This window comes from Meleagris gallopavo, chromosome 1 (genome assembly GCF_905368555.1).
Source record: "Meleagris gallopavo chromosome 1, MGAL_WU_HG_1.1, whole genome shotgun sequence".
NCBI lineage: Eukaryota > Metazoa > Chordata > Aves > Galliformes > Phasianidae > Meleagris > Meleagris gallopavo.
Window position 1 is genome coordinate 31,702,910 of NC_139404.1, and position 17,550 is coordinate 31,720,459.

At 34.1% G+C, this 17,550-nt stretch overlaps 1 protein-coding gene across 4 annotated transcripts in view; it reads left to right on the top strand.

The window, feature by feature from the left end:
- Positions 1 to 17,550, top strand: part of SLC16A7 (solute carrier family 16 member 7) — an 85,040-nt gene that overhangs the window by 57,629 nt on the left and 9,861 nt on the right. For all 4 annotated transcript variants that reach the window (XM_085220157.1, XM_085220145.1, XM_010707634.4 and 1 more), the window contains exons 3-4: positions 14,200 to 14,343; positions 15,628 to 16,440. In XM_085220157.1, coding sequence (XP_085076283.1) covers positions 14,200 to 14,343; positions 15,628 to 16,440 — 957 coding nt within the window. The remainder of the gene's footprint in view (positions 1 to 14,199; positions 14,344 to 15,627; positions 16,441 to 17,550) is intronic.

Genomic DNA, 17,550 nt, shown 5'->3' on the forward strand with positions numbered 1-17,550 from the left:
GCTTAGGCTTGATCACTGGGCCAAGGTGAACATTGTGATGTTCAACAAAGCCAAGTGTAAGGTCTTGCACATGGGTTGTGGCAACCCCCATTATCAGTACTAGTTGGGGAATGTAAGGATGGAGCACAGCATCACCAAAAATAATGCATAGGTACAAATGGATGTGGTCCTGCCTCTCTACTCTGTGCTGGTGAAATCTCACCTGGAGTGCTTTGTCCGCATGTGGAGTACTCAGTACAGAAGAAATATGGACGTGCTGGAACACATCCAGAGGAGAGCCACAAAAATGACACAAGGGATGGAACTCCCAGCTGATAAAGCTGGGGCTATAATTTCTGGAGAAGGCTCTGAGAAGACCTGAGAGGGGCCTTTCAGTATCTAAAGGGAGGCTATAAGAAAGAAGGGGACAGACTCTTTAGGAGAGTCAGTTGTGATGGGACAGGGGGAAATGGTTTCACACTACAAGAGGGGAGATTTAGATTGGATATAAGGAAGAAGTTTTTTACAATAAGGATGATGATGCACTGGAACAGGTTGTGATTTGGGCTTGTTCTGGTAGAGATTTAATTAATATTCTTAGTCTTTCTATATGTCTTGAATGTTGTGTAGGTAGGTGTGCTTCAGAATTTCAATGACAGTTTCAGTTGTACTAGTTTTGATAACATGGTAATCTTAAAATTATTGGCTTGTAAATGTCAAATCTTTCCTCATATCCCTAATTCACTTGCTTCCATCATTAACTAAATAAAGATAACACATCTGGGGGAATAAGTTATATGTTTAATAATAAGCAGTTTGTTTAATAATTATAACTGATTATGAACTGATAGAAATCTATTGATCTTTTTATGTCTTCATCTGTTCTGTGAATGATCTGGATCTGGAATTTCAATACATTCCAGTTTATTTGAGGCAAGATCCCTAAACACTTTCCTGTTGGTATCAACTGACAGTACCAAACCTGTCATGCTGGAAGTCTTGCTCAGCTTGCTCTTCTTTATAGGATGCCTTTGCTTTTCGATGAACACAAATTATTTGTGATTCCTTTTTTTTTCTTTTACAGCAGTTAGCTTTGCTGTCCAGCATATGCTGCTGTCCAGATTTACTGCTGCAGCCTAGATTTTATCTTCTTGTTATTCAACAGAGTAAAATATAACTTATTCAGAGGAGTGGCTTAGTGTCAGAACTTTCAAGGACTCCTTGCAGTGGCTTTCAAAGTAGGCATAATTCAAGAAGGCAAGTGTCCTATTTGGCCTTCCCTAGAAGATGGAGTCATCTTGTGTCCTTGGATGTCAAATTTCACTCAGAAAAGCTTCAAGAACAATTGTGTTTTAAATCATTTGAATTATTGGCATATACCTGAATGGCAGAATTAATTTATTTTTATTGTGTTATTGCTAAGCTTTGAGTGTATCTAATTAAGTAGCCAAAGCTGTTGTTATTTGTCTAATTAGAATACTTGCAATTTCCAAAGCAGCAAGTAAATAAGCTAAGTACAAGAGGTTTTACTTCTGGATCTTCTACATAAATACTCTCCTTACTATTACTCTTAACTATTTAATCCATAAGAAACCAAGACACTATAACTGTTACCATGAAGTATTTAATTAAGGAGCATAAAGTTTTAAAGCTGTACATAAGCAGCATGGCATCATTACTTATGGTGAATAAGATTTGCTTATCTAGGATGCCTGAACAACTACAGCAAAATACAGTAAAATAAAAGGACTGAAATCAGTAAATAGATACATTATAGATAGACTGTGTGCTACATATCATGAATGTGAAAATCTTAATTGAACTTATTGCCAAATATTCTGGATAGTGACACTTGAAAAAAATAACAGAGTTGGAAAGGAAAACTTAAAACAAATCCATTGATACAGATAGTGACAAATGACATGTTTCATTGACAATGTTAGACTGTTATCAGAGATATGCGAAAGAACTGCTTGGAACTCTGCTCCAAGTATGGGCAATATGTGCTTAAATTTAAATGCCAAACAACCAATCAAGTTCAAATTTATATTTCTCACTTGCTTAAAGCAAGTCAACATATAAATGTGTGTTTATATATTTATACAGAAATTCCTCCTTTCTGTGAGCTGGACTTCCAGAAACACTACATATTTCACAATGCAAGGGGAATTTCTCTCAGAGCAAGATTGTGTGCTTCATGACTGTATTTACAATATTGACCAACATAATTCAGTAGCTCATCTTCCACTAAGCTCCAGTTGAAATACTGTGGATCTGCAGCAGTTTAAAAATGATTTAATAACATTTAGAAATGTAAAATAGTACTGTGTGATCTGGAATAAAATGTTTTTTTTATTATTCTGTAAAGCTAAAGAGTAAGAATTTGTCTGCTGGATAGCTTTATTTCTAATTTGTTTATTTGTACCATAGGAGAAGTTTGCAATATTTCAGAATAATATATTTGAAGAGTTTTGACTCAGCTGAAAATTCTGAGATTTTAAACATTTATTTCAGTTTAGGAATAAAACAGATGTTAAAGCATAAGGACATTTCATACAATGCTGGTTCTGATTTGTGTATAATTCCTTTACAATCAAATAGCAAGTCACAAAAATAATACACCCAGGAGTGATTTTTTTTTTTTTGTCTTTCACACAGTGAATTTATATCTGTACAAAGAATGTGCAAAGATGTATAAGCCATTGCCATTCTGATTCAGAAGCTTTTTGTATTCACCTGCTCGAATACAGCAGTAACTGAAGCGCATGGCACGTGACTGCGCTCAAAGGAACATATCTGAAGTGGCAAGTGAGATTAAGACATGAACAAATTCATATAATGAACGATTTCTTCTTGATCGCTTCTCCATATGTTATAAAAAATGTACCTGACAGTGTGTTCAGATATACATATTGCCTAGATCATTCAACTTTCTAACCAATAGTTTTTAAGCAAGATGTATTAAAATTGATTAGACAAACTTAGTTCCTCCTGCAGGAAGATAATAATTCCTTTATTAGGAAACCTAAGTAATATTCTCCTCACCAGTACATACATTAAATCCTTGCAGAGGCAGATGTATTTCACTGGATCATTTTAATCTGTTCTGGCTGAAAAATATTAGCATAACTCCTTAGATGCAAGGTGACTCCAGCAATGCATGATATCTAAACAGCATCTATAATACAAATCATAGGAAGCCTATATTTTAATGGCCACTGATTTATTTAGAATTTATGACGCGTTACAATCATTAGAACTAAGCTGCTTTATGTTACTCGGTAGAAAATAAAGTTTCTGGCACTGCTAGGTTGTTATCTCACATCAAGTAAGAAAATATACCTGTTTCAAAAGCCACATGATTATTATCTTCAAGTGCAATAAGATGGTCCTGAGTGATCAAGCTACTTCATGTTGCTGCCTACAGGAGAGCTCAGATATTCCTTATGCATATGAACAAAATTGGTATAGACTCCCTTTCACCTCCACCTTTTTCAAGAAGACCTCGTCTGTGGGGATGTAATCTCTGATGCCACAACAGAATGGACTCTGTACATGATTCCTTTGTAGTCCAGGCAAAAAACAAATCCAGTAGGTAACTTTGCCTAACTCCCTGGTAATATTTTAGTTTTCCACTTATTAAGTCCCAGGTTTCACTTACTCGTTTTTTCACGACTGCTACTCATCTTACCTATTCAAATTTTATGACATTTTCTTTTTATTGAGAAAGCTACTTTTCTCCTTGTTGAGGGAAGTCATCATGTTTTAGCTGATTGGAGTCTGTGGAATGAGTATGTACTGAAGTCCACAAAAGAAATGGCATGTGACTAGTATATACAGGAAATGTCTAAAAAATTTAAAGACTCAACATACAAAGCTCTTATTGTAGAAGGAAATCTCGAAGTGTCAGTCTGATGACAAACTCAAGTCTAATGAAAAAAATAATATGTAAGGTAGATATTGGAATATGGAAAGATAAAGTGACATCTGCTTATATGTATTGATAAAATATATATGTATATGATTTCACTTTCAATTCTATTGAATACAATGCTATTCTCAAGCATATGTATTTTGCTTTAAAATGTTAAAAGAACTGAAAGAAAAAAGGACTAGGAGAGTAATGATTAGAACTCACTCTTAAGTCAGTTATTCACTGGTGAATTTTTTCCCTAAATATTCCTATTAAATTTTTTTTGGAGGGGTGCCTAAATTGTAAGTAAATTGGAAAAAGTTCTAATTTGAACTTAAGAAACACTTCCAAAATTCTGGAATTATTCACTAAGTTGTCTCTATCATATTTTTTTGTTTGTCTGAAAACAGAAAACCAACCAAACAAGGAAAACAACATCCCAAGGATACTCACTTTAAGTTAATGGCTGAATGTCATTGTTTATCTTCCCCACTTCCCATTGCCCTGGTTGCTCAGACTCCCCTCTTGCAAAATACTGGGAAATATGTAAATTCTACCCATGGAATGATAACTTTTCATATACCAAAGTCTGCCCCATTTACACTCTAAATATCATTGGTGCCAAACCCTAATGGAAGTGCTCAGTTCACATCTTGTAGAATATCTCTGAACAACAAACAGTTTATCTTCCTTTTCACCTTTCCCTCAATACTTTGTGAACTAAATATTATTCAGACACAGTTCCTCACATGTGAGCTAGCTTACTTGTCAAGGAGGCTGTTGAGAAGCTTCTGAAATTCCAACTCTCAAGTTTTGTCAGTTGTAATTACTGAAAGTCACCACATACATTTTATCAGATATTTTTAAGAATGCAGTTATAATGAAAATGATTATTTTAGAAAGATTTTTTATACATCATAAGCATAGTGTGAGATATGTGTTAGACAACAGATGCATTTGGAAATAATCTAACGATACTATTGAGAATGACCTAAATATGATGAGTTCTCAGGACTCTCAATTATAAATACATCCAGATTTATACTTTCGTGTAGTTATATTCTGAATATTTAGATGACATTTAATGATTAACTCATAATCCATAATTCACAGTAAGTGGTTCACTGAAGAATCATAGGTGGTAGATTGAGTATTTTCAATTTGAAGTTTAATTATACAGTAAATAATTGAGTTGTGAAAGGAATCTGATAAAGAAAGACCAAGGAAGAGGAAGCATGTATGTTGTGCTTTTCCTGAAATAATGTATTATTGTCTGCAATAACTTATAAGGAGTCATTTCTAAGTTGCGTTACACTTAATATTTTTCTGGAAAAAAAAAAAACAACTGTAGGATGATGTGCAATGTAAAAATAGGATGTTATATGAAGACTACTACAACAGGCAGTTTGAAGAAGACAGAAAAATCCAAATGGCAGTATTAATCTTAACTGATGAAGTTTTGTTTTCTTCCAGGAAAAGTAGTCAGTGTTTTTTAAGATGTAAAGGAAATCATGATTAGGATATAATAAATAGAAAAAGTGATCAGTAATGAACATTTGTGAATATTTTGTTCATGTGTGCATACACATACAGAGAGGTAGAAGTATTGTTGCTCAGAGGCAGAAAGAAAAAATCAAGGCAAATATTTATGACTATATATTTAAAAGTTAATAACATGGTTTAGGAAAATATCCATGAAGAATTTAAATATTAGCAAGAACTGTTTATTTTCTTTTTCAATGATTAACTCTGAAATTAAAAGCATGGATTTATTTTCAAATTGCTATAATTGTAGCTGCCACAGTAGTATAATACAACTGCTGTCTTTTCATTTTGTGAACTGCAACAATGCAGAAAATCGCTTTGTAGTAGCAGAATACGCAGAGCTTGTCTGACAATTCAGTTCACAGAAGATACGAGCTGTAAGGAAAGTTTTTACTCCCAAAATTGTGATCTGCATTGACAAGACACAAGTCTTCTGCATATAGACATTTACTTATTAATTTTCACATTCTTTTGTCTCGCTGATAGATTCAGAAGTTCTCAGGCAAAAAGCACTTACAAATGGGATGAATACTTTCTATTGCCCCAGGTGGAAACAGTCCATTTGTATCATTTGAAATCTCACAACCAGATGAGGAAAAATGAGTGTTTATATTTCTTTATATCTCAGTTGATATTTCTATGTAAATACTGCTTCCCATTTTGTTATTGTTGTATCTGTATGGGCATAGTGTTTTTTTTAGTTAAAAGTTATTCTTTAATTTCACATTAAAATTAATTTTCCTTTGTTTCCTGTCAGTAGACAAAAAAAGATAGATAGAACTTGTTTTGATCTCTTCAGATGCTGCTTCTTGTACAAACACACAGCTACTACCAAATTAAACTAAGTCCTTCATCCCATAAGTATCCACAGAGGAAGAAGGAGCAGCCACTGAGATGAACGAATAATACTTCACAGACAAGATGTCTCCAAGAAAACAATTAAATATGTTCATTGGAGCATTTATGTACTTGGAGTTACGCATCCTGAAATTCCTGCTGAAACCTTGAAAGGATAGAAATTTAATGAAGCTTATTATTAGTACCTTAATGTTAACTATCTGTTGTAGAGAATTATATTTATTAATATTTACATGGGTTTTATCTCATGTATTTTTGAGCAGAAAAATGAATAAATCTTGCTTTTTTTTCTTTTTTTCTTTTTTTTTTTCATTTAAAGAAGTAATCTTTTGTCATATGAGTTCTGTGTGCATGTAACATTATTTAGGTGAAATCTCCAAACACATTTCTAAGTCTGAAAAGACTGTGAGTACATGAGCTCCCGAGGGTTGAAGTTGATTACTTTTAAATGCTATCATAGAAAATTTCATAATCTTTTCTTCTCCGGGACATTTTCACTATGTCTTCCAAGAGCCTTGCATTTGCAATTGAATTTTCTAATGTTAATACTGATGCACTACATTACGTTTGCTGTTTAAGTTACAAGCTGGTTACATCAGTTTTCTGAGAAAACAAAACAAAGCAAACACATTTAATTTTTTAGAAGACGATTTGAGATTCCAATATCATGGTGTTGGTTCTATTTGCAGCTGTTCCCATGACAGAAGCATATAGGCCTTTGTGTCCAGTTAATTTTGAGTCAGCATGCTTTTTTATTTGGTAGTAGTAAGTGACCATAAATGTTAGTGATACTGGCTGACTGTTCAGCAGTTCATAGAATCACACTAATTTCTGATTAAGTGTCATACGATTTCTTATTGCTAGTTTCTAAAGAAATGCCATAAATCATCTTCAAATGTTCTGCTTTGTGATTGACTCTTTCATGACAGGCTTTTGTGAAAAAAAGTTCTATGGCAGAGCATGCAAGAGATAATTAATATCAAACAAAAATGTGTATCCATTGAAATAATAACCAGCATCACTACACTTTGATTAAAACTGAACAATTTTCCAACCTTTCAAAATTAATATTTATACAGTAGTTTGCTCACTTGGAGATCAGTTTTCCAAATTGTGTGATCTATAGATCCATACACCTCAATACCACAACTAATGTGTAAAAGCCTGCAAGCCAAAAAAAAGGAAACGTAGTTTGAGATGGGGAAGTGATGAGAAAAGCTCAGTGCACTGGTAGATGGTTGAGCTCTTGGCTGCTTGCATCCTGACATGCAGTGCTTGAACTGTTGCACAGTCTTAACTCACAGTTTATTGTGAGTTTATTATATGTGTTACCATCCTGCAGACATGATAAAGAATTTAACAATAAAAAGTTGTCTGACATTTAATATTCATAATTCATAAATGCTTTCTTTTTCCCCATCTACTCCAATCCCCTCTATAAGCTCATCCAAGAGTAATGATAGTGTTTAATGGAAGGTTTTGGAGATAAGAATGTCCCAGTATACTCAACATTTTTAGTTAATCCTGCTTGAGAAAAACAAAATATTTTTAAGACTTTTTTAGCCTTCATAATTTTCAGTACTATCAGAAATGAATTTTGATTTGCTTTTTCTCTGGATAACTAATGTGACATTCCAAGAGTAATGCTAAGTACTTGCAGAAAGCACTTGTGGTTGAAGGAGTAGTTTTAAAATGAAAAGTAAGGCTTTGCTGTAGGAAAATACTGGTGACTGCTGAACAAAGCAAATCAACTCCTAAAACTGAATTTTGTATTTTGTAAAAAAAAAAATAATAAAAAAATAAAATATAAAAAAATTTTGAAATGATATTAGTATTAGCAAGTAGATTATCCTCATTTTAGTTCTTGGAGTCCCTTTGTATTTTCTGCCTTGTCAGACACACAAATAAAATACAGCCAGACCAAAACGATAGCTGGTGTTATACTCTGCAAGTTCCAAAAATGTATGTGTGTTTAAATATTTGACTTGACAAGATGCAATCTACAATAATGCATTACTGCAATTTCAAATATTAATACTATTGCATTAATTTTCAACTTCTTTTAAGATTTCTCTGTATTTAAATAAATGTCAGATTGTTCAGACTGAGTCATTTCAGGTTGCTCGGGATCAATGACACTGTGAACACTGTATGACATGGTCAGTATATGTTTAAAACATAATTTTTGTACCAAAAACATTCTTCTCTAGCTGTTCAGTAAAGATAATGTAGGTAGTGATGCTCTGGCTGTGTGTGAATAGAATTACAGACATGAACGCATTTAATTGTGTTATAGCATTGAGGGATCAAACTAGAAATAAATACTAAAACCTAGATTTTTATTTACATTTAAATATTTCCACTCTTTCAGTAAACATAAATGTAGAAAAGATTCAAAGACAAATTCATTATAAAAATAAAGCACAATTGTGGCAGCTTACAAGTATCCTGTATGATCCTTTATACTGCTGCAGTCCCTGTTGGAACTGTTCTGATCAGTTATTATATGTTTAAACAGCAGAAGCAGATCAGTTTTTCATACCTCAGAAAAAATGGTATCTATATTTTTTTCATTTTATTACGAGAAAAAAAAAAAAAAAAAAAAAAGATGAAAAAGAGAGAAGGCAGCAAGAATTCTAGTGACCTAGACTCTTTTTCTCTTATAAATTAATGGAGTGTACCTAATACATTTGGACTGATAAATGTTACTTTACCAGAGAGCTGAATAAGATATAGATTTTATGCCAAGTAAATCTTCCTTTATGCTTTTTGGTGGCCTTCAAACAGATCTTCCAGTACTATAACCTTTGGGTATCGTGAAATGGAAATACTGTTATCATCTGGTTTGCATCCTTTAAGCTTTCAGAGATATTAGATATGAAGTTGTTGCATTGTCTCCAGAGTCAGATAATTTTTTTAAGTGTATATATTTTTAGGACTAGAAAAAGTAAATAAATACATAGGTATGTGCATGACTGTGTGTGTATCTCTGATAATGAGACAGAGACTATTAAAGTTATAGTCAGTAGTTTGAGCTGTGTTCATTTCCACAAAAATACCCAGCAGTACACTGCTATAAAAAAAACCCAACATTTTATTGTTTGAGTTCTGTTTAAACAATAGTAGCACATGATTATCTTTTAAAGGGAAAAAAGTGATTGTTTCTTCAAACATCTGCTTTTTAAATCTACTTATTATTCAGTTACATAGTCTTTTTTATTGTCTTTCTTTAACAGCAGAGCTTAACTGAAGAGGGGAGATTTAAACAGTGATTGAAACATTGAACTTGGAAGTGAGAGGAAAGCATGGATTATTGCTACTGTTGTTATTATAAGAAATAATGTATTTCATTTCTAAATAATGTATTTCTACTAAGAGCTCTCTGTATTCTCTGAAGGCCAGTCAAAGCAGGCTTGTCCTCACATTTTTTGCATACAACTGGACAAGTAATGTTTTGCTTAGCTGTCAAAATAACTGCCACATTATTGTAGGCTTTGTATAAAACATCATTAACAGCTCTCAAATGTATAGCTGAAAAAGCTATTGCAATCTTTTCCTCAATGTATGATGAACATGAAAAGCTTCTTTCTTTCCCTTGTCTTCCTTTAAAACACTTGTGCCCTGCTGTATAACTCTTCCTGAGTCTGTTCTTCAGTGACACAGTTACTGTTGCTATCTTACTCCTTCTCGATGTCTGGACATCACCTTAGATAGATATAAAACAAAAATACAGCCAGGAGACTATTAGTACATTATGGTCATGGCCTTAAATTTATCTCAGGGAATGCATAGTCTTTTGTGGCTGATGGTTTGTAGGTGCTAAGGGAGAGATCAGGCTAAATATTCTTGTGGGCTTCCTGAGTTAACATCTGCTAGGTAGTTATTTCAAGCTTCAGGAAAATAGACTCACAGATCCAGTAGTCCTTTAGCGCATTAGCATGCATGATTTTGGCAGTGATACGTGACTTAAACAGCTTAAAAAATGCCAAAACAAACAAACAAAAAAACAACAACCAAAAACAACAACCCTCCCAAAAAAACAAAACTGAAAAGCATGGAATTTAGGTCCCTTCTGTTGGCATGTGAGCATTGCTTGTTTGCAGAAACTGTTAAATGTGAAATTAGATTTATAGCAGGGCTATAAAAAGTATGATTTCAGACAAACAAACAGCCGGAATTTATGTGGACTCATATACACTGAGATATGATATGCATCATTTTATGAGACTCAGAAACCAAGTATATACACAGATGACACAAGAGCATATTTAACCTACTCAACAGATTGGGAGGGTTTCTGGATACTAATGGAGGTGACTTGAACTAAATTAGTCTCTAATAGAAAGTTTTGTATTTCTTAAATGCACATATATTAAACTAAAGTACTAGAATATACAAAGGAAAAAGAAGTGACATCAAGTTTTGGCAGTAAATGCACATCATTATTTGAGTAAAACATCTCAAAGAAAATATAAATTTTAAATGAATTTTTAATTTATACAGTCCAGGTTTAGGATGTTTGAAAGTTCAGAGCTCTGATATACCAGGTATTTTTGTTTTTTTCTCTGGTGTCTTTGCCCCCTACCTGCCTAAACTGATACATGCATACTTGACCTCAAGATAACACACCTTGTAGGTGAGGATGACATTGCATTCTTTGATCGGAAAAGCTGTAAGTCCTTAAGTCCTGGCCCAGCTGCCATAGTTAAGATTCACAGAGACGTAGTTTTCTTGTTTCTGAACTGTTTGCAAAGCTATGTACCTGAAAGTATTGTGCTGTGAAAACGAGTTATTTCCCATTCCCTAAAAGAAAACTTCCAAAAGCAAATATCTTCCCCAGACAACTAAACAAATAAGAATCTGACATATTATCCTACCTTGTAGAAGGAAGGAAGGTTTGATGGAACAGTATCAAAGAATATGGATACTATAGTTCAGATTCTTTTGCGGTAAATGCTGTAGGGTATGACTTTTCCCATGATTATAGTTGGAAAAATGTTAACACGGTGCAATGTTGATCCATAGTTTTATTTAAATTAAGTTAGCAATGCAGCAATATTGCACAACAATATTTTCCAATCTATTTCTCTCCAACATTTGATAGTCTGCTATGTGTGCATTTACTTCATCATCTTCACATGTTTTCACACCTATCTTGGCTTTTCACAGTCTTTGTTTAATGAGAAAAGAAACAGATTGCTATCAGGTCTTTTGCTATCTAGATAATTTCTTAAGTTCTTACATAGTACAACTTAAGATGCTGACTGTAGTTAATAAATCTGTAAATACCAAATATTCTCCAAATGCTTCTTTTGTAGTTCTCCCCTTCCTCCCCTCCTCCTCCCCCAAGGATGGTGAAAGGACATTCCAATATGATTACAGCAAGTTGGCATAATTTTGGGGAAATTAACAAATATCACATGTGGTCAAATTTATAGAAACACTCCTATCTCATAATAAGAAAAAGAACTTGAAAATAATAAAATATCCTTGTTTTGGTGTTTGGAGTGAGATACCATTATTGTGTTTAGCAATGAGAACACTTAAACCTTTTTCTTTCTGAAAAAACATCTTAATATTGTTTTTCAATAATATAAATATTATTTGATATTGGAATGAAACTTTTTACTTTGTGTTAAAGTTCTGGGGTTTTTGTTTATTTGTTTTCACTTTAGCCAAAGAAAATATATTGTTCATGTATTTTAAAAGGGCTTTCTTTCTAATCCAGATATGAGCCTAACTACCGATTTTTCAGACGTATCTGTATAAAACAATTGTGATTTATTATTTAACAATTTGTGATTGAAATTACATATCACTGTAGTTATGAGTGCACAAGTTTATTAAGACAAGAGAGGTACACATGATATATTTAGAAGTGGTTTGAGTATAAGTTATCCATCCTTCATGTCTCATGTCTTCTGCATATGTCCTCAAAGGAGAAACCTCACCTTACCTTGGTTCTGCATGGGCTCCCCTCAACTATAATTAAAAAAATGCTGAGTATCTCACAATGTAAAATGTCTGCTAAATGGTTTAGTGTTTCATATGTGATTTAAACTCATTAAATCTCTGTGCTATTGTATATTTGGTGGGCCATTCTATTACTGAGTTTTTAAGTCTGGAGGTTTCAATCCACTTTTGTGATTAATTAGTGAGCAGCAGAGCTAACAGAGTCTTCTGTCCTGTTTTGTGCGTCAGCAAGATGAGCCCTAACACCTTCACTTTGATTATCCTTTACCTTCCCAGTAAAATAGCACTCCCGTTTCTCCGATATTCCACCACCTATCTTCCATTGCTCAGCTTCCTGAGCAAGAAAAGGAAGTGTTTTTAGGCCATTCCATCACTCATGCAGAATTGAGCACATTTGCTAATGCCTGGGCTGCCTGGACAAGGAGCTCCTTCTATTGCCAGAAATTTCCCTGGGCTGTTTGGGCCCTAAGCTGTTTCTTAAATACAGATTGTAAGATCCAAGCATCACTGAAATCTTGTAGTAAATTAGAACCCTAAATATTCAGTCAGTCAACTTGACATGTTTGTCAGTCAAATTAACTTCAAGCTGACCTTTGGATTCACAAGCTATTAGAAAAGGTGAGCAGGCACAGAGCAATACTATGGTAGATATTTGTTTCCTTAAGAAAGTAAGCTAAAATTTGGTCATTCAGCATATGCTAAGGATTTTTGTTGTAGATATTTACCATTTACAGTATGTTCATAATACTCATTTAATACATTTAGAGTAATTCAAACAGTGGTGTCCAAAATAACAGTATACACATGAAATATAGAGTCTTAAATTTGGTGGAATTTAGGGTTGGTTTGTTTTTTTTTTTCTTTTTTCTTTTCCATCATGAAAATTCTGGCATTTAATCCTTCAGATATTTAGAGAGAGAGACTTAAAAGTGTTTTGCAATGACATCAGGTGCAGTGCTTGGCATTCCACTTTATGCCAAGTGCCTGTTTTGTATTTAAAATTTATTGCTTTTTAATACTGGTGTTTTTATTTTTGAATTGAGTAAGTTTAGTTATTGCAAAAACAAGGTGATTCATAATGGTTTGGGCCAAATATAGTGCAATCAGATGGTGTGCAGTTTTGCCTAAAGAGCTTTGACAACCTCTTAATCTTGATATGTAGGATGCCATCTATTCTAGTCACGGTCGTTTAAGAAACATATAATGCATGTCATGCTAAATTGCATACTAGCTGTTTGTTTAGTGTGGACGTAATTACACCATAAACTGAACTGCAGTTGAAACTGAAAAACGGACTTGTAGTAATATTTTTAAAGTTTCAAAATCTTTATGCTAAACCACATTTTAGATTTTCCCAGACAACCTGTAATCATCCTATTCCCCATTAATTGCCTTTCTGAATCAGGTAAGGGAAAATGATGATTGGGGGCCAGAAATGTACATTCTGATGTGACAATGTTTCTAAGTCTATGTGTAGGCTTAAGTCAGTGTCCAAGACATACTGATGTGCTACAGTATCAACAAGATCAGTTGTTGGTTTGTTTGCCTGGAGATTTTTCCTGCTCTGTTAAGCAGAGTTTTGATATCTGTCTCATACATGAAATTCTTCAGCCCTTGCACTTTCAAAACTTCCACTGTCCGATCTCAGTATTGATTACTTGTGAATTGTAACAATCCCTCTTGCTTGTCTGATGTCTTTAATCTTTTGATCCATCTCCATGACAAATCGATATTTATATTGTCATGGAGATAGTATATCCACATTCAGACTCATGTGTCTGCAAACAGAGTGTTTGTCTGACAAATTGGTATAGAAACAGCTAAACATTTTCCTGGATGGAATAGTAAGGCATTCCAACATATCTTGAAGAAAAAGGCATGTATGATAGAGTTACTTTCTATCTGCTAATACTTTTTCTTTCTTCCAACAGGTCCCATAAGCAGCATTCTGGTGAATAAATATGGTAGCCGACCAGTGATGATAGCAGGGGGTATTCTGTGTTCATTTGGCATGATTGCTTCCTCTTTCTGCAATAGTGTTCTGGAGCTTTATATATGTATTGGTGTTGTTGGAGGTAAGAGTGCTCTTTAAAATGTAATACTATATTATTTCTAATACTGTTGTACCAACAACCTGTTACTGAGGAAGAACTTACCATGCAAGGCATTGCGCATGCAAAACAAGAAGGTAACAATATCAGTTCATTTCAGCCACATAGATGTTTTAATTCTTTAAATTAGCCACTATGATGTTAAATTATTTCATAGAATATTTAAGGAACAGCTGAGAATTTTATTCAGTAAATGCCGTATGTATGTACTCTTCCATGCCGCACTGAAATTATGGTATAAAAATTGACAGCACTTATTACAGTAATTTGTGTAGCATTTCACGTTCATTGTTTTAGCTTTCAATCAAGTTAGACATCAAGCAGGGTGGCATAGAGTAGCAGAATTCTAGTAAAAAATGCAGAACCTAATCCCAGCTTTCTGTAGGTTTTCTCCCATAGAAAATATTATAGGTTTCAGTTCTAAAGCTTTCCGTGTAAAATCCAAGTCAAAATTTAAACAAAATTTTTCCTATGTCATTAAAAGCCTGAATATTTCATAAGACAATGAGGTAGTTGTAAAGCCAGTAAATTAGTTATTTACCAAAAGTATCTTTAAAAAAATGAATGCCACCAAACAGATTAATAGCTACTTAGCCTTTATTATAGAGATGTCTTAAAATGGACAGAAGGCCTAGAGGTGCAACTCATATTCTCATGTGAATGTGTGGACTGTTTCCATACTTTTCCTACTGTTCTGCAACAAGTGGGGACTTCCATACCTGAGGCTGTAGAGCTGAATGTGCTCCAAAATAATTATCCCTTTTATTTTCCACTTTTATAAACAATTTCAATCTTAAATAGGACTGGAAATAAAATGGCAGTAGATTTGTTTAAATTCACCCTATTTTCATTGTAGCTAAGTGCCATTTAATAACTTTTGTGAAATGAGCCAAAAGAGAATTGTATTACAGCTTACTAAATAAAAAAATGGAATCTTGATGCTGATACCATAATTCCTGTGTCATTCCACTGTCTCTGTCATTGCTGAAACACAGCAAGGAATTTGGGTTTATATTAAAATGCTACAGGCGGAAATGACAGAATACCACTGTGACTTACTGCTGTCATGAAGAGAGATGGAAAGGCATGAAGCTGTGTTTCACTCTCATGCTTGGTGGTTTTCATTTTCATTCAAAATCACTGGATTAGATATTGGTATTTTTTAAAATAACTTGGCAACAGTATAGTGTATGTTCTGTAGTTCATGCTATGCAATAATACTTTGTACTATTTGTATTTGTATTTTAGGTCTGGGTTTGGCATTCAATTTACAGCCTGCCTTAACAATGATTGGCAAGTATTTCTATAAGAAGCGTCCCATTGCTAATGGATTGGCCATGGCTGGAAGTCCAGTGTTTCTGAGCACATTGGCACCTCTCAATCAATTCCTCTTTAATGCATTTGGTTGGAAAGGAAGCTTTCTCATTCTGGGAGGACTACTTTTGAACTGTTGTGTGGCTGGGTCACTTATGAGGCCTGTTGGACCAAAACCAGTCCCTCCTGTGAAAAAAGATGTTGAAAAAGGCACAGGAGATTCTAGCCTGCACAAAAACAACAAGAAGTCTTTTTGGCAAACTATTAATAAATACCTAGACCTATCCCTCTTCAAACACAGAGGGTTTCTGATCTATTTGTCAGGAAATGTTATTATGTTTATTGGTTTCTTTGCTCCAATAGTTTTCTTGGCTCCTTACGCCAAACACAAAGGAATTGATGAGTATTCTGCTGCTTTTTTGCTATCCATTTTAGCCTTTGTAGATATGTTTGCTAGGCCTTCAATGGGACTTGTAGCAAACTCTAAATTTATCCGTCCAAAGATCCAGTACTTTTTTAGTTTTGCTGTCTTCTACAATGGAGTCTGTCATATCTTGTGCCCTCTGGCAACAAATTACACTGGCTTGGTGATATATGCTGTGTTTTTTGGGTTTGCATTTGGAATGGTTAGCAGTGTACTTTTTGAAACTCTGATGGACCTCGTTGGTGCTGCCAGATTTTCCAGTGCAGTTGGACTGGTCACCATTGTGGAATGCTGCCCTGTGCTCATAGGCCCTCCTCTAGGAGGTAAGAATCTCTTTTATTCCATTTTTTTTCCAGACATGATCTTGCAGTTTACTAATGAATTAATAAAATAATTTTACTTAATGTTATGTCATGTTTTCTCTGTGACTAGGAATGTAATGTAGAAGCACTGCATTGCATCTATTATCTTTGCACTTCACAGTTTCATATCTACATGAAAACGTAAAGGCGTACGTGGAATGCATTTGCAGTAGATAGATTATGAGTGTATCTCGACTAGCCCTTAAATTCAGGTAATAAATATATGATTCCCTGGTAGTACTTACAGCTAGGTTTGCTGCCTTAATTTACATATATTCAGTTCCACTTTGCCCTTCACCGGAACAATTCTTACTCTCTTGAATTCATCAGACCTACTGGTCAGTTGTTGAAGATTTCACAGAGTGACTTATAGTTTCTCCAACTTCATCATAGCTGAAGGAATACTTTCTTACATTTAAAATGACAACCTTAATTTGTCTAAATGGAGAGAATTTGCACATCTAGATAGAATAAAACAGCAGAGAGGTGCTGGAATGGACAGAGTCAGGCTTAGCAGCTCAGGTAGGACTCCAGCATGGTGTTGCATGGCACTGTGCCCTTGTGTGAATGTCATACCACACCTCTACCCTCAGCCAATTGTTCAGCCTGTTTCTGTAGCCGTTAGATAGATTTGAGACATTTCAGTGTACGAATCATCCTACTTGGACTGAAAGTTGTTATCGTTACTAACTTCTCTTTTCAATGTAAGGGGAGATAAAAAGCAGACTAGTTGGTATAGCTTGGGCTATATTTGTAACATTTTTGGGAATCAGGTACCAAAAATGATGAAAAGAGTCTTATAGAAGTTTCTCTAAAAAAAAAAGATACCCAAATCTTGTTGAAAAGTATATGTTAATTGTGTGTGTGTGTGTCTTGCACTGTAAGCCCAACAATATAGAAATGCAAAGACTCCTAGCTCTGTGAACATACACTATACCCAAATGAGCAGTGTCACAAAAGTCAGCTAGACTATATGTGCCTAAAAGTACACGTCCAAGTTTTTTTAGGATAACCATCAATATTTGTATGAAAAAAGCATTGCTTTATGAAATTTTAAATAAGCCAGAAATG